At 38.2% G+C, this 18,629-nt stretch overlaps 1 protein-coding gene across 8 annotated transcripts in view; it reads right to left on the bottom strand.

The window, feature by feature from the left end:
* The window catches only part of tns1a (tensin 1a), a 98,931-nt gene that overhangs the window by 64,072 nt on the left and 16,230 nt on the right, over positions 1 to 18,629 (bottom strand). For all 8 annotated transcript variants that reach the window (XM_041978998.1, XM_041978996.1, XM_041978997.1 and 5 more), the window contains exons 2-3: positions 6,950 to 7,064; positions 4,372 to 4,409 (exon numbers count right to left, since the gene is read on the bottom strand). In XM_041978998.1, the coding sequence (XP_041834932.1) occupies positions 4,372 to 4,409; positions 6,950 to 7,064 (153 nt within the window). The remainder of the gene's footprint in view (positions 1 to 4,371; positions 4,410 to 6,949; positions 7,065 to 18,629) is intronic.

The following is an 18,629-nucleotide window of genomic DNA, read 5'->3' as shown; positions in this document are numbered from 1 at the left end:
ACAAGAGGGAAATCTATCACCAATCTAGAACATCTGCTGGGCTCCAAAAAGCAGGCACATGCACAGAGCTAGATGTAACTGAACAGAAATAAAAAAGCAGAAAATGAAGGACAGTCAAAAGTTATTAGCTGCTCTTAATTGAGGCACATTACTGGACATCTGTCTTTTAGATGTGTGAACTGACATTTTAATATGCCTCAGAAGTTAACGACTGACCCTCAGGCTATTACAGACTTTTAAAGTTGAGCAGAATGATGCTTGCAGAGATTGCAGAGATTGCAGAGGATTTGGAAAAATGACTCTGAAGGTGCAATCAGTCGACTACTTTCATACTTTCCATACCTTTTTTTTTTAAAGAGGGAAAACTTTCCTCCTCCTGCAGCTAAAAGATTTATACATGAAACATCTACATCCACAGTGAGGCATAACATTTACTACCAATATGTCTTGAAGCCATTTACAGCCACCTTGACATGCAAATGCCTTTTTTGTGTTTCTCACCAACAGAAGTAAGAAAAGGTCAGAAATGCTTCAGTCAACTTTTTATAAATTACTCCAGGTCTCCATGGGACTGGCTGCATTTTTGTTTTTCTTTTTTTCTTTACTTTAATCAACCAAATTCTGACACTTCATTTATATTTGGAAACACTTAAAGGTAATTAAAGTAAAAAAAAAGCGCATCTACTAATTAGAAAATCAAATACAGACATGTGTTAATTCCAGGTAAGATTATTGAAGCATTTATCTACATTTTATTCCACATAAATCAAAATTAAATCATGGAAACACAATTTGGACAAAATAAGTAACTTTTCGATGACTTGTGCGTGTTTCAAATTCCAATGAAAACCCTCTAACCTATCTATTCATCAAGTTACTGGTGAGTAAGCACATATTGTCCCACAGCTTATCACAACCTCATTAAAATCATTATAGCTGCCATTAAATGCCATTAAAATCTAGACATGCTGCATAAAACATGAATTTTACAACCATTAAAACATCCAAACAACTGTGTGGCATAAAAATAGGGTGGAAATAATAAACATAAAAAGTGAAATCAGTGAAAGGCAACATGTTTAGTGAAGTGAAAATGCTGGCAACAGCCCCACTGTGTCTCATGATGAATTTACTCATCAAGGTCAGAATGGAGTCTTCTGAGAAAAGCATGGCTGTCAGCCAACTCCCACACTGCAATTTTAACAAAGCATTTACTTCTCTGCAGTTTTATAGCTGAAAAGCTGAAAATGACACTACCTATTTAAGTTTTTTTTTTTTTCCCAAAAAACCAACATAAATGTTTGATCCCAATCAACCAATTTCAGGATTAGGGAGCAAAACTCTTTATTTCTAATCCAATTTACAGCTGGTCCTATGCTGTTTTAAAGTTATTTATCAACACTACTTTATCTTCCAACATACACACACCTCCATCTCTCCCTGTTTCAAACATATCCTTGTCCAATGTCTGTCACCACCAGAATGAATGGGTCATGACGCAATCCTGATTATTCCCCACACTGTCACCACAAATAGTTTCGCCCGGTTTAGAGGCATTTGGCAGCTTTTTTTCTCTCGAATGTTTTACAAACACACAGCTTTTGTTCCTATACTCTGGTAGATGGATGGCTCTGCGGAAGAAGAGATATGAATCTGAATAAGGCACAGAAAGGAAAGAGAAGACATTTCAGCATTTCTCCCCACCAGTTACAACTCAAACCACTGAAAGTGGCCTTGTTATGCGCTTCCCCTCCACTCTTTCCTTCTTTTTGCTTTGCCACTGGTTCTTCATTCTTTCCCCTTCCTATTGCAAATTGGGATAAAATGTGGTGAGCTTGAATGTGAGGTGGTAAAAATGGGAAACATGTTATTTAAAGTGCGTATGTAGAGATGGCTTCTTTTCCTCTCCATATTCAGAACATCCAGGGGCTCAGAATATCACCTTTGAAATGTAAAAGGATTTTATTATAAATACACTGCCCGGACAACACAAATGTCATTACAAAAAAAAAAAAAAAAAAAAAAAAAAAGACAATAAGGTCAAACACTAATATTTCGTTGGACCAGCTTTAGCTCTGATTACGGCAGCATTTGCTGTGGCTTTGTTTCACTAAGCTTCTGCAATGTCACAAAATTTATTTCCATCCAGTATTACATTAATTTTTCACGGATCTTGTAGTGATGGGAGAGTCTGACTACTGTGCAAAGCCTTCTCCAGCACATCCCAAAGATCTTTAATGGGGTTCAGGTCTGGACTTTGTGGCAGTGAATCCATGGGTGAAAATGATGTCTCCTGTTCCCCGAACCACTATTTCACAATTTAAGCCCCATGAATCCTTGCATTGTCGTCTTCATTGTTCCATTGAAGGAATAACCTGGTCATTCGGTATATTCAGGTAGTCAGCTGACCTCATTCTTTGGACACACAATTGCTGAACCTAAACCTGACTGACTGCAGCAACCCCAGATCATAGACTGCCCCCACAGGCTTGTATAGTAGCACTAGGCATGATGGCTGCATCACTTCATCTGCCTCTCTTCTTACCCCGATGCTCCCATCACTCTAGAACAGGGTAAATATGGACTCATCAGACCACATGACCTTCTTCCATTGCTCCAAACTCCAATTTTTATACTCCCTAGAAAATTGAAGCCTTTTTCTTTGGTTAGTCTCACTGATAAGTGGTTTTCTTATGGCTACACAGCTGTTCAGTCTCTAGAGTTCCCTTCACATAATTCATGTGGAAATGTTCTTACTTTCACTATTAAACATAGACCTGAGTTCTACTGTTGTTTTTCTGATCACGATTAATTCAGCTTGTTTTTCTGACCGCGTTTTTTCCTGAAAGACGATGGTTTGCCATTATCCTTCCAGTTTTTAATAATGGGTTGGACGGTTCTTAACCTAATTTTAGTAGTTTCTGCATCTCCTTAGATGTTTTCTTTGTTGGATGTCAGTGAGTTGACCTTTCTTAAACAAACTAGCATCTTTTCTACGATTTTGGCAAACAACATTAACTTTGTTCATGAATAAAACCAGAAACAAACTAGGTCAGGTGCTATTCAGAGGTAAATAATACTATGAGACCAGATTTTCACTGTGTGAAAAATCAAGTTTACCATCCAAAATACAAAAGGCCTGAAGCCAATTTGTTTGCATGTATATGACTGACTAATAAAGACCTTTGGATTATTTTACATTAAGCTGCAGAAATTGGTGAGTCCTTGTGTCCTACAGTGTAGAATTCTACTGCAAACCTCTCCCCTCAGGCCACTATCATGCAGGTAAAAGAATTTACAGATTTTTTAGACTTTCTTTCAAAATTTAAATGCAAGAACTGGGAACAGAGGGGATAAAAGAAAGGCATATACTCTAAATATAGCATGTATGTAAGCTGATGCTGCTACAGTCAAAGAATGCTGCAACTGAAACCATTAAGACTCTTACACACAGCCATTAAACAACCTCTCTCAGTAATTCTGACCTTGAAGTTACCAGACTCTTTTGACAAAAGCAGGAATTTTACCACACAGAACCGGCTGCTTTGGTTTGAAATTAACAGCATGTGAAAATGAACTGGCCAAGGCAGAGGTAGACCATGGAGTCCACTAGGAAGAATTACTGTTGTTGCTAAAGAACAGTAAGAAAAACATAAAAGACTTTACGTGCACAACTGACCTTGCTTCAAGAAAGCCATAAGAAAAACGAGTATCCACTGATGTTCTAAATGAATGAAAGCTCAGTAAGTGGATAGCATACAGTATAGTGCCTGGCTGATGAAAGAAAGTTGCCACTATTATGTTTAGTTGGAACGTCTTTAACTTCCACTATGCCACATATTTGCTATAGTATTGTCTTGATAAGCTCATCATATCACAAAACATCCTTCCTCTCAGTGTTTCATTGATTTTTTCTGAATGTGAAATCAATACATGATTTTGTATTGATGAAGGGAGAATCAGCTTGTTGCAAGTCCTCTAGTGCATCCCAAAGATTCTCATTGGAGGCTAGATTCTGTGGTGGCCTCATGCTACCTGAACCACTTTTTCACAATTTAAGCCCAATGCATTCTGGTATTGTCATCTTTGAAAATGCATCCACCATCAGGAAAGATGCTCAGCTGATCTTGTGTTTTGGGCACATAACATAGCTAAATCTGAGCAATTAAAGTTTTTTTTTTTTCTTCTTCTTCTTCTTTTTTTGGCTCGGCAGCGTTTGTCTCCAATCAGAATTTAGTCAGAAGTGTATTTTTGCTAATGTTAAATCACTAATAGTCTGTGCTATTTAAATCATTCAGTAGGAGTCAAATAAGAAGCAGGAGGCAGCTAACTACTGAAATAATGACATGCAAATGATGCTCACTATCTTACCTTTACTTCACATTTCTTATGGCAGGATAGCCGGCACGCTGAAATAAAACAGACAATATTAATTGTTGTAATGCTTGGGTTGCACTTCCAAGATCAGGACTCTCTCTCTCTCTCTCTCTCTCTCTCTCTCTCTCTCTCTCTTTCTCTCTCTCTCACACACACATACACACACACACACACACACACACACACACACACACACACACATACACACACACACAGACACAAACAGCCACTGAACAATATGAATGCAAAGAAACATTATCACACACTAGCAGTTTTAAAGGAAAACCCTATTATCTCTCTTCAAATAGACTAAAAACATGGAAAGCAGCAGCCATAGAGTACTAGGAAATGTAGAGGAACTCCTCTTCTGCAGATAAAATTATTATTATTGTAATTATTATCTTTTTTATTTATTCATTTTTTCTGCTGAATGGTCCAAAAAGTAAACTGCAACTAAAGCCAGCTCCAGTCCTGACACTAACATGAGGTGGTGCTGCCCCCAAGTGGACAAACAAAGTAAACATCCATCAAATAATAAAGCAATTTCAGTTTTTGCTTCAACTTTTGAATCCTTTCGGGTGTTAAAACCTTTTAGCCTTGGCAACATAAAGCTTGTAAAAGGAGCACAAAATGAGGTTACACTAAGAATTATGTCAGTAAAACACTTCAGAGGCAGAGTCAGTCCGTGGGCCATGACACAGCCCCGTTTTGATGTCTGAGCAGGTATGACCCTTCACCCACCCTTCCACACCTGGTCCTTCACTGTCAACCTAGGTGGTCTCCAGGTTGTGTGAGTGTGAAAATAAGCAATGCAGAAGTGAGGAAGAATGGGTTAAAGGAATATTCCGGGTGGTCTGAAGGAGAAGCTGATTGTTAGGAAAACACTCAGGTGGATGAAGGTAGACCTGTGTAATTGTAATAAATGGATTACTGGGTAATGGTGTGTGTGAAGTGCTGATCAGTAATTATTTGGAAAGAGAATATTTGCCTGATCAATCAGAGGAGCAGCTGTCCAAACCAATGAGAAACTGCTCAGTGGTTGTTATACATCTACTGGGAATTTTATTCAGGAAGTCACCTGTTAAAGGCTGTTTGATTGGAACTTGACTGTTTTTCAGGTATTTGTAACCTTTGATAACACACAAATACCTTTTCAGGTATTTGTGTGTTATCTGAGCTTCAAAGCTGAGCTCCTTGATGCTGGAAGTAGTCTTCAAACAAAGAAGCCATCACTCAAGGTCCACTTGAGCGCTTTTAACATTCTCCACCAGCAGGATGGTGTTTTCTCTCTTGTTATCCACCATGTAAGAGGATCTCACAAAGAGAAAGGAGTTTCAACCTGTTATCACATGACTTTGGTTCCATACTTTGGTCATGTGATGACAAGTGGTCTCCAGGTCTGCACAGTCCTCTTTTTAATGTCAGCACAGGGCTCCATAGACTTGTCTTTCACACTGTATGATGAAAAATTTTAATCTTGGTACAGGAAAGCAACCAATGTTTTCAATGCATGGATATCTCATAAGCAAAATGCTCAAGACAAGCATATGTAAAATACATACTCTACATTGTTAGTGTCTGTTTTCCATCTTGATTTGTGGATTTTTATTAGTGATTTTTACATTTGCATCTGATAGAATATTCTGCATCTGTGATAGCACCAAACGGCATGAAAGGTGCTGCAGAAGTAAACTTTAAATTATATAAATGCAAAAGCGTGTGCAGAATATCATCTTGTTTCTTGGTTGTGATCCCCTTTAGAAATGTGGCCATTTAGCAGCACCTTGCACAGCTATACGGGGCAGCAAAGATGCTTGAATAAGCAGAAACATCCAGGTGTTTTTCTTGTATACATCTAGTGTGCTTCTGTTTCTGCCGATTAACTCAGTTTTATCCGATTAGTTACAGATGGATTTAAGGTTGGTCTGTGCTGTGTCTTAACATAGAGGATTAATAAACAAAAGGAAGATGAAAGGGAAGTAATTCTCCTGTGCTCTGCTTTGCACTCTATTTTTCTTTTGTTTTTCCATGTCTGTCTTTTACCTTCCTCTCTACCCCAATTTCTTGCTCCTCTGCCTGGTTCTACCCTCCCACCCCACCCCAGCTCTCATCCCTTTTTTCTCTCTTTTCCCTCTTATCTAGGCTAATGCAGCAGCAGCAGCCATGCTAATTTTAACACCAAATCCTCAGCCAAAGCCCTGCACAAGCCTACTCTTCCACCGCTGGGCTTCTCTGCATTTGTCATCTCAGCCTCGGCTAAAGACGCTGTCTTTGTACTGCAGTTCAAAAATAAGAAAGAGACAGAGCAAAACAGTGCAAAGAGGGATGGGTGGAGAAAAGACAAAAGCAAGAGAAGATCAGGGATGCTACCTGGCTGTCTTCTAACATTTATTTGCCTTGGACATTTTTCTGGAATGATAATGAAACCTAAAGGCAACTGCATCATTTTATACATGGCAAAAAGTTTAATCATTTTTGTCATTTGTCAAAAAATCAGACCATCTTCCATGACGTTTACCCCACAGCATAATGGAATACCCCAGACCTTAACCTAAACATCCCAGACACTCACCTTTACAGATGAGGCCCTCTTTGGTGATGGCCTGCTTGCATATATCACAACTCTTGGCCTTCTTGAATGGCTTCAGCTTAAAGGTGTGTGTGTGGACACCCTCCAGCTCGTCGGGCTGAGGGAAGAAGGAGGAAGACAGATCAGGGGGACATCAATGGGTAAACTGATGCCAGCATGTCTGCAGCCAATGACAGCAGTTTGATATTCAGCAGTGATTTATATTATTTGTCCACAGCTGCATATAACGGTTTGATCTCAGTCTTTGATGACATTTTTTTCCCCTCTCTGGCAGAGACATACATTTCTTTTACTTTAAATGTGAGAAAATCAGCCATTTTCACCACATAAAGTTTCTGGGAGTAATTTCTTTATGGTAAAACTTGGTTGAGTTCAATTGTATTTTTTTCCCCATCACATGATCACACACTATGGAAAACATGAAAATATTCTTATATTCTTGTAAATAAATACTGTGCATGCTTGCACACAAACTAGCACTGTCCACCCACCAGCAGAGGATGTTTTCACTTTGAAGCTCTCTAATTAAGTGACTAATTAATGATGAAAGAAGAGGGGATAGAGGGGGTGGGGTGGGGGGTGGGTGGTGGGGGGTGGGTGGTGGGGGGGCTGCAGCCTACAACCTCAAAAACTCCAGGAACGATGTGTGCGTGCATGCATTTGTGTGTCCATATGTATTGTACTGTATTTATGTGTGTTTGTTCTGCGTCACCCTTGTTGCAAATTAGTCTTTGGACATGGCAGCTCTAGAGGCTGCACCAAAACCTGAGCAAAGCGATGAAGCGATGAGCATTGCACATAAAAAGTTGAAAATTTTGGCATGCATAAGATGCTGATGAAGGTGGGGTTGGCAGCTGCAGAGTGGGCCTGCTATTCCTACAGCACATCAACAAGGAGGATTCTCTGAGTCCATTTTTAAGTTCATCCAATGACTTAGTTGATTTACTCCTGACATGTAAGCACATTTCCAAAACTCGTAAAGAATTACAGATTTATAAAGCAATGTTCCCCCAAACAGCTGCATATTACTCAGTGTTGGTTTGATTAGTAAACTATGGAGAGAGCAAGGACTGAGCTGGGTTGCAAGTTTTACCTTTAAAGGCAACTCTAAAGTACTTAAACCTGAGAATGTCATAAAAGTACCCCAAGTTGCAATGTCTGTGCCAGATCTGCATGTTTTGCTTTGATTATATAAACTCAATGCATGATTACACAAGGCATTGAGTTTAGATCAATCAAAAAAGAAAACAAGGACAGAAAAAATGTATTTTTTGTCACTAAAGTCAAATTAACCCGAGCAAACACCCTTCTGGATCTCCCTTTACTCCTCTCCTCTCTGTCTGAAGAACCTCTTCGGTGAGTCATAATAATGATGCCATTTCCTCTGTGTATTTGTGCAGCTGGGCCACTCTGGGCTGGACTGTAAATCTAAGCTATCTTTATTGAAACCAGCACTTTATGGACACCTTGTTCCAGCTACCACCTTGAAAGGAGCAAATGAATGAATGTGTCCCTCTAGGAATAATTAATGTAGATGTAACTAATTCCATGAATCAACATTTAGTGCCTGAGAACAGGGACATAAAGCAAATACAGATCCAAGTGTCAGCTCAGCAGCTTTCTTCACACTAACTCAGTTTTTTTTTTTTTTTTTTTTTTTTTTTTGTGTATTTTAAGCCAAACTGGAGACATTTGGCCACAGTATATCCCATGAATTAAAACTGTCATAGACTGTATACATAAATTTCCTTTTTAGAATTCCTGAGAATTTTTCTTGGAGATTAACAACGTATGTATCTCTATCTATGATTTTGCCTTGTTGTTCAACATTCAGGAAAGTCTAATAGACCTAAATAGAATAAAATGAATTACCTAATCAGCTTCTGCAACTTACCAGTGGAAAGGATATAAATCTCTAATTTTCCATGTTCACATCAGCCCTTTTCAATTTCTATAAAACAGATTAGTCCATGTGAAGATTCAGAATCTACAAGCAGGGTAAAAGACATCTGTTACACCCACACCAGGTTCCACTCTGGATCCCCAATTGTCCACGCCCTTTCCAGCCAGTCAATCAAAGGTTACTAATAATTCTCACCCGTTTCCAATCTCCTAACCCAGCTACATATACCCCAGCACCACACTCATTCCCTGTCAGACCACGCTGCTTCATACTTGGACTAGTCCTCTTCCCATGCCTGGCACGTGTTTCCTGATGTTCTGCCGACTCCACCGTTTTCCTCCCAGTTGTAAGACCATACCATGATTCTATGTTTGCTTAATAAAACTTTGTTCATCAGAGGAGTCCGTTCGTAACATCTGGCATCCAAAGTCCCCGGATTTTAAGTCATGTGCGACCTTCAGCCATTGTACAAGACCAGTGATTGCAAACATTTATTTTCATGGAAATATGATCAACTGTAGTGAAACTTTTTATTTCATATTACATCCGGAGAAGCTAAAGGAAATGTATTTATTTTATGTTGTAATTTTATTCTCACCAGCCATCAACACACAAAGATGATGGCTCTTCCATCTGTATTACAGGCCATTTAATATTATGTTTAACTCCCTCTTCAAAGCTAGACCAAAATATTTTTTGATTGGGAAACTTTTGTAGCAGATACAATCACTGGTGCAACAACCACTGCAGCTTCAAAAGGCTCCAGGTGTGATGAGACTCACTAAATAAATTGCACTAAGTCATGTAATCCTTTGCTGCATCAACTTTTGGGTGCTTTCTGAGACTCCTTGCTCTCCTTTTTTTTTCCTCTCTCTCTCCATGTGCCGCAGTCAGTTAGGCTCATAGATTTTACAAAAGTGTTTCTCAGCGTTTTTGCTCTCTTATCTTCCTAAATCTTAATGGCTTTTGTCACACTGTGAGACGCTCGCTAGAAGTTCCAGAGACGAATCATGGCTGACCTTGGCTGCACAGAGCACAAGCTGATCAGAGCAGGTAGCTTCAAAGAAAACTTTATGCTACAGGCATGCAGATAATTCTCTGCCATCCATCTCATAGATAGTTTTTTTTTTTTTTTTCTGTCAGTTTGTTGATGTACTGAAAGGCAGGACAGGTTTAAACACACACAGACTGCAGACGTTTCTTTCAAGCGCACTGATTAAAGTGAAGGATGTAATGTGAGCTGACCGTCATCCATCCTGGTTAAAGGATGGCTGCTCAATTTGCAGATGTAAGGAGAAAAGTGCAGACAGAAAAAATAGGCACAAAAAATTAGAAAATTTTAGTAAAATACTTATTTTGCAAAACTCTGATTAGAAACTGTTAGACATTTTCAAAAATTTGCATGAAGTCTAAACCAAAGTATGAGATACATGACTGATGTAGTCCAAAGAAAAAAAAACAAAACAACTTTGCTTCCATGTTCTTTATGAAAAAGAAAAAAATGCACTTGAAAATCAAATGTTATGAAAAATTGAATGATTTTCAAATAGTCGATGGAGAGTTTTTGCAGTGTAAGCCTGGCTGGGTTTATAAATAGTATGTAAAGGCCCCTGGTGCTGCTTTACAACCCTGATGTTAAAGATGACCTGGCAGAAAGCCACCCGCTAAACCAATCACACGCAGCCAGCTGTGTCACAGTCAGGTGCCATGGTTACCTGGCTGCCACGGCAACTGGGGTCAACGTGTCCTTTCACACAATGATGGATGAAGTAGTATGAAAAAAGAAAAAAACATACAAACACAGACGTTTGCGCACACACAAATGGACGCGTATAAACATGAATGGACACCCCTGCATGTGGTCCCACACTGAGTATACAGACAACAGGAGTGCAAATGGCTCTTGGATGTCTGCCATGTAGCATCTGGGATGCTACTTTTTTTTTGCCAAATAAGGGGTAAAAGGCCTCAGCAGCTTAAACTTCGGGCAATCAGCAAAGAGGAAAATAAGATAAATGTTCTTTTTGCAGTTTTTTTTTTTCTTCAGAGAATAAAATACATTACTAACAATAAAGTCTTAATTGTAGACAAACAAGCAGATTGCTAATTACAAAATGGTTTCTTAAACATCCATAACTTATTTAATTACATGGTATGGTTCCTGTTTAATGCTGAGTAAAAAAAGAAAAGCAAAGGTAAACTACAACTCTTTCACACATGTTGGTAATCTGGTTGAAACCTAAAAGAGCCTTTTTAAACTTTTAAAACTTAAAGTGTAAAAGTAAAATGTAAATAAACAGCAGAATAAAAAATATTGTATGTTGAAAATGAGGCATTCTACTCTTTTCAACTCATCTAGAATGTGATGGTAGGAACAGCTGGAGGAACATGATGCACTAATTACGTTAAATAGCAACAGGTTGGCAATGTGACTGAGTGTAAAAAGAGCACCTTAAAGAGGCAGAGTCTCTCAGAAACTGAGCTGGACAGAGGTTCAGCAATGTGCAAAGAACTGTATCTACAAATTGTGAAGCAAAAATGTTCCTTAATGTAAAGTAGCATCATGTACAGAACACATCATTAAAATATTCAGAAAATCTAGCGAACTTAAATATTGTGTTCATGATCTTCAGTCCCTCAAGGGGCACTGAATTAAACATATATGTTTCTAGGAACACTTGCAAAAATCATTCTTTGTGAACAAAATTTGCTGTAAAAAAAAAAAAGCAAAATAGCCAAATATGGAGGCAAAGTACAATTTGAATTGTTTTGTTTTGGAAATCATTGAGGCCTGCAGATTAAATGTGTGTGGGACCATTCAGATGTTTTCATTAGAACTCAGTGGAAAAGCTTACATCTCTGATGGTGTTCGAGTGCATTAGTGTCATAGAATTGGCATCTTGCACATCTGGAAAGGGACCATCAATGCTGAAATATGCCCCAATCCAGACGTTTCTTTTAGGGAAGGTCTTGCACATTTCAGCAAAACAATGCTAAACCACATACTGCATCAACAGCATGCATCAGACATTTACGATATGACAAAGAAGACCCAGGACTGCTGAGCAGCTTGAATCAACTATCAGATAAGAATTTCCAACGAATGGTCTTCACAAATCTTAAATATTTGATAGAAGAAGAGTGGTAAACATGGTCCTGGCACAACTTTTCAGATGTGCCGATATCATCATATTCAAGATATGTTCATATATTTCTGTAAAATAAAACCATATCAAATTGCTATCATTTTATGTTTTTCTATAGTCTACTGTGAATACAATATTGGCTTATAAGATTTGCAAATCATTGCATTATTTTTACACTTTGCATACTGTGCTGTTCTTTGAATTGAGGCTGCACAACGTCACATATTATCTTAAAATAAGTTCAAATCCCAAAGAAAACAATCGTTTTCAGCAGTTCAGAAAACATTTTTTTAGTTCTTGATTCCACAAAACAATCCAAAAGAAAAATTACCACAGAAAACTGAAAAACCATAAGCTCAGTCCTCTGCGTTTTGCTAGAAGGAGACTCCCAGGAGGGACCAGAGACAGAAAATGGAAAGAAGAATCATGTAAAGAGGCAGAGAGGCTAAGACAGAAAGAGAGGATGAAGGAAATGGATGTAGATGGAGAAAAAAAAAAGTCAGGTTAACGGGACAGAGCGGACAGTCTAAGAGCCAAGGCTGGAGGAAGAGAAGAGTAGGTGTTCCCATGAGTGTGTAACTATGTGCATGTGTACCCACGCACATATGAAGGAGGCCCAGTAAATCAAGGGTTGCTGCTCTTCTGGTAGTTGCACTTAGCTAATGAAAAGCATCACTATGCTACCTTGACCACGACCCCACTTAGAGCTAAGATGTGGGAGGAGGAGGGAAGTGAAAGGGAGGGAGAACGACTCTGTCAAAGGCACCGTTCTGTCCTTCTGCTCAGAGACGACACATGAACACAAATTAGTCCTGGCAACAACCATATACATATATATCCAGCCATATACTTATACTCAGGATATATAGAATGTATATATTCTTTAAGTCAGAATACCAGTACTTTGATTTGTATCAGAATTTTAAAAACTTAACTAGCTATTTTTCAACTATGTGTGACAAGGCATGTATGTGATTGCATCAAGGTGACATATCCCTCTGGTAATCAGAGTAATTCTAGATCCAGCTTGCAAAGCTGAAAACTGTAAAATCTCTTAACTGCACTCTTTTATGTGTATCAATTATATATAAAAAAAAACTGGTGCAGACAGCGAATGAGCTTAGCTTCCTTAACAAGATTCTGTTCTGTCCTTTTTCTTGTAGATGGCCTCTGTTGCATTTCCAGTCTAGTCTGTTGTCTTGCTGAACTTCGAGGTACTTGCATTTTACTACCAACACCACCGCTGTTTACCCCTGTTCCTCCTGAAGTCAACAATCATCACTGTTGTTTTGTTTGTATACAAGATGAGGTGATTGTTTCTGCACCATCTCACAAACTGACTAACCAGTTCTTTGTACTCAGCTTCTTGTCCTGAGTCAGAGTATTTCTGTAGATGATAGGACTCAGAGTTATATTGGAAGTCTGAGGTGTAAAGTGTGAAGAGAAATTGTAAGAGTACAGTTGCTTGTTGTCTCAGAAACTGTGGTATGTTTGTTAGATGCCCACCTGGGAGTTATAGGGCTTCTTACATAATAGAGCTGGCTCACCTGTATTACAAGCGCTTGAGAAATCAAAAACCATAATCCTCAAAATGCTGCTTGATTTGTCCAGATAAGCGTGGGCTCTCTGAAGCAGGTAGATGATAGTGTCTTCAACCCCAATATACAAACTGTAATGCGTCCTGAAAGGTGTTCACTTGCTTTCTCAAAGACTTTCATAATGTAAGTTGTTGGAGGGACTGGTCTGTGGTCATTTGGTTTAGATGGTTGGAATTTTCTAGGTACTGGAACAAGGCAGGATGTTTTATTTCGCTAAAGGATGTTTTGAACTGAACCTACTGAAGAACAGGTCTCGACCTCCATCAGTCTGATCCCCCTTCAACTTGAACCATGATCTTTTTTTATTCCTGACCACACATGCCTCATGTTGTTCAGCTGAAGCTGACGTTTAACTTTTTCCTGTAGTCCTCCTTGCTTTTCTTTACTTTTGTTTTAAGTTGTTATTGTTTTGTCTTCAATAGCTCCCTGTTGATGTGTAGAAGCTTTTTCAGGTCAATGGTGAGCCAAGGTTTATTATTAGGAAAGGAGAGGACATTCCTGTCTGTGGCCTCAAAGCACCCTCTCAGAGCATCTTACACCTGGTTTTAATAGTCTGTGTGATGACTGGTTACTGCTGAACAATGGACTTAGATGAGAGATCTAAAAGAGACAGGGCAGAGGAGCTGTGTGCATCCAGAATCACTCAGGTAAACTTTTTGGGTAAATAATATGGATGAAAGCTCAATGACTAACAGTTCAATGTTCATTATACAAATCTTCTTCTTAACAGTGATGTGTCCATGATGGCACCAGCAATGTTTACAAAGCACTGCAATTCCACCTCGCTTTAGCCTTACACTGACTGTCTTGTTGTGGTCAGCGCGCACAATCTTAAGTCCAGGATGTGTCCATGCGGCCATGTCGCAGTAAAGCACATAAAACTGTATTTCCTGTGTTCTTTTTGAGATCATGTTAACACTTCGAGCTTGTCCATTTTGTTAGCTGGGAATCTCAAGTTATTTATCTGAATGACTAGAAGAAATGGTTTGAATTTCCTCCGTTTTTCTCTTTGCCTCGCTCCTGCCCTGCAGCCTCTTTGCTTTCTCTTCAACTTGTTTGGGATTTGGTGTGTCATTTTGCTTAGATTAATCAGATGATCCTGCTGGTAAGTAACTCTTCCGTTGCCGTGGAAACTCATAACAAATCTTAAGAAGAGTTCAAGTACTCAGAGAAATCACTTAAGCAGCCCAGTCTGCTAACCAGCACAAAAAAATTGTGAAAAATTGACATAGGGACTGTCTTAAAAAAAAAAAAAAAATGTTGATTGTATCTAAACAAACAAACAAACAAAAAAAAAAAAAAAAAAAAAAGAAAACAGATCAGACCTACTGTGCTTCACTGAATGAGAGTAAATTTAAAACAAGGTAATAAAGTTTCTCTGTAATTAAGCAAAGAAAAATAATTTAGGAAAATAAGAGAACAGCTCCCATAGCATTAGTACAATAAAACTGACTTATAACTCATATTGTTGCTAAATGCACCGGTTGCAAAAGCAAGAGTGCTCCAAAAGGCATCATTCATCACAGTCTTGACAATTTCCACAAGTTGGACAGCGATTTCAAAGTGTTTGCTTCTCTGTTTTTACACTTTGAATACTAAAAATTTAAAGGAACAAGCTTTCTAAAAAGTGCGTTATTCTAAAATAACTACATTTAAAAAATTAACATGAATATAAACAGAGTCTTCTTCTTAAGAGATGCAAATTATCATGAGTGAATATAACAGCTAGAAATTGGTCAGACTAGTATAAATCAACAAGCCATTCACTGAGAGAAAATTTAAGTTTACTTGCTTTAGAATTTATTTTTTAGTGCTGGGCACGTTAACGTGTTAACCGCAAGTTAACGCAACGCTTAATTAACACAGTTAATTTTTTTAATCGCGCGTTAAGGTTCTTTTTTTCTTTTTTCTATTTTTTGCTGGCCACTAGCTTTGATCACAGAAACATGGCGTCCATGTCTCCCTTCCCTGCTGCAGTGGTGCATCTGTTGTCGTCAGGAGAGAGCGGGTTTATTAGAATGAAGAGACGTTTTCTGTCTGGAACTTCAGAAAGAAGAAGAAGAACCGACGTTTCTCTTTGTCTAAACCCATGCAGATGGCAGAACATCGGGATTTTTGGACAGGAAATTGTTCCCAAAAGACAATGAGAAACCTATTTATTTATTTATTTATGCATGCGTTTTTAAGAGAGAGCCATTTGCAGCTCCAGAGTCGCAGGTTGGAGACTCCTGATGTAGTGTTTGTAAACCAAAATTTACTGCATTTTCTTTATATAGCAGTAGGCCTTCTTTTAAAGGAAAGAGACATTTTGCGTGTAACAATACGATTAATCGCAGCATGTCATGCGATTAATCGCAAAAAAATTAAACTGGCCCTCTTCAGCTTGAGCTCCACGTGGGAACACATATGCTCAGTTAAAATTTCCTCATGTAGGATTATGATGAAAATTAAACCAATTTTGTTTTTAAAAAGTTCATGTGAAAACGGAATTGTTAAAAGAAATCTGTGCACCGTCTACACAAAACCACAGAAATACACCAAAACAGAGAATAAGAAATGGAGCATTCACATGAACTTGTGTGATCTAAACAAACATACAAAGAAGAGGATAGAAGGAGAACTGAGCTATAAAGGAGAAAAAGCTGGAAAAGCTAAGTCATGCTCTGTGGCTTTTGCAGCATGAATGCAACGCTATACTGGGTTAAGGTAGAGGTTATTTTCTGACATCACTGGTTCAGAAAATATGTGGATGGATTGTTAACATGGAAACAAACTGGTGGTATTTTCAGATTTATTCATTTTAACACAGAGATTCAAACAAATTATGTGTTTTCAGGCTCCTTAAACGCTGGTTTCATGTGGATGAAATGTTTAAATGATACAGAACTTTTGCAGATACACCTAAACTCATCCACGTGGACATGGCCTTAGTCTGACACAAAACAGGACAGCACCACTAAACCCAAAGTAATTGGATATAGTATTAAAACATGTCAATAACACCACTATTATCAACACAGTTTAACTTTTTCCATGTTTAAGAAGTATCAATCCAAACTTGAAAGTCTTTTAAACACAAATAGTCTATGCTGGTAACAGAGTAAAGTCTCAACATCAGGGTAAATGATTGCAGTTCAGAGATTATGTTTATGCTAGGTGCCTTTTGAGCTGCTACATCTGGAACTAAATCCGGGGCACAAAAAAACCACACATATACATGAACGCTAACTTCCCCACATCCATCTTCATTCCCATATGTATGGCCAACAAGCCTCATCTAATGCAAAATGCCACATATGGTTCCAATTACAGCTCAGTAAGAGGAAAGTCTTTCTGCACGGATTGGAAGAATGATTTGAAAGCACAAAGCGAGGCATGTCGGAATAGAGATGTACAGTATCACTTTGCAAAATTAAGTAATTTGACGCAAATCCCATAGCCCATGACTTGTTTAGTGTCCCTTAACGAGCACCAATCAGCTCTAAGGAACAATAATGACATAAATACAGCTCTTTGTAGATTAAAGTGAGATGCTTACAATACATGGTCTGAATTCTTTTTCTTCTTAAAAAAATGCAAAGGACCACTTTAAATATAGACATTATGTGATAAAGTAAGGGATTTTCTGCATGGCTGACTAACTGGCTGATGGATGAGGTGAACTCACAGACAGAATGACTCACCCAGAGAAAAAAAAAAAAGACAAGAGCACCCAAATCAGCCAAACACTAGATGACATGACTGCATGAGTTGAGCATGAGGAACAGACCACAGAAACATAAAAAGCCTCACTCCCCCCAAAACAAGACGAAACAGCACAGCCACACCTGCTTTCAATTTTCACCAAATTGAAATTCTGTCAGGAACAATGGGCTCCTTTGTGAGGCAGAGAGCTGGAGGAAGCCAGAAACATAGAGGGACACTGGTTGTAATGTATGTATGCAAGAACATTAAATATTTAACGGAAGGCAGTTTGCATAAACACTCCGTGTTATGGATTCTGTTATGACATGATTATGAAGTAGATGTAATAAATGACATTGTTTAAAAGTTGTCTTCTAGCTAGTATTTGTAATAATTATGTTTAGGTGTGACACTAATCATTCATTAAACTTGTTTTTGTAAACTTTAATACTTTGTGTGTTTATACATTTATTAATACTAACTAACTAAATCATATTTGCCTTCTATATGGTCAGAATATTACACTCTCATGGCATATAATGCATGTAAGATGCAAAGAAATGCTAGATTATATCAGCTGGACATTTGTGTGTGTGAAACTCCACTGTGTAAAACTGAGTAACATTTAGTGGCAAAGCTACAGATTGCAAGCAACAGAGTACTCCTTGTTTTCCCTTTGTTTAGGAAAAAAATACTTGAAAGTTAATTTAGATAAGTTGATGTAACAAGGCGAAAGTGATAAAAAAATCCACACTATCTGTAAATAGCTTGCTCTAAGTATTGAAGACAGAGTTGGTGTACTTTTCACATATTTTACAGCAGTTAGTTACGCATTAGCTCGCATTTCTGCCAATCTTCTGTCCAAACTATTACCCAGTTGGACTTTAAAGTGTCCTTGAAAATTTTAAATTGGAGCTTTTAAAGCAGATTCCTAAGAGACAATGGCAAATTTAAAAGAGCAAAAAGTGGCTAACTAATGCATGTCCCACCATGTCACTCAACAGCAGTTTTCCACTATATATAAACGAGTCCAAGTCTAAAACCATTCCGTACATGCTTTACACCCAATATCTAATTGCAGAGGTTGGATTGCAAAGAATTCTCACTTATGCTCTTAATAACTTGTTTCAAGACTTCTTTAATGCAGCATCCCACTGAGCATTTAATTGGTCCATAGAGGCTTAATCTAGATTTGGGTAAAATCCGGTCTAAAACTAAAAGTAAAAGTTTTATTGATGTTAAGATATTTTGCCAAGTTTCCCCACTGATGTGAAGTACATTTAATCCCTTCATAGTGAACTCAAGCTCAGGAGCTTCAGCTAGTATGTTTT

Source organism: Melanotaenia boesemani, chromosome 24 (assembly GCF_017639745.1).
Source record: "Melanotaenia boesemani isolate fMelBoe1 chromosome 24, fMelBoe1.pri, whole genome shotgun sequence".
NCBI lineage: Eukaryota > Metazoa > Chordata > Actinopteri > Atheriniformes > Melanotaeniidae > Melanotaenia > Melanotaenia boesemani.
The sequence above is the reverse complement of the archived record's forward strand: the minus strand, read 5'-3'. Positions and strand labels throughout refer to the sequence as shown.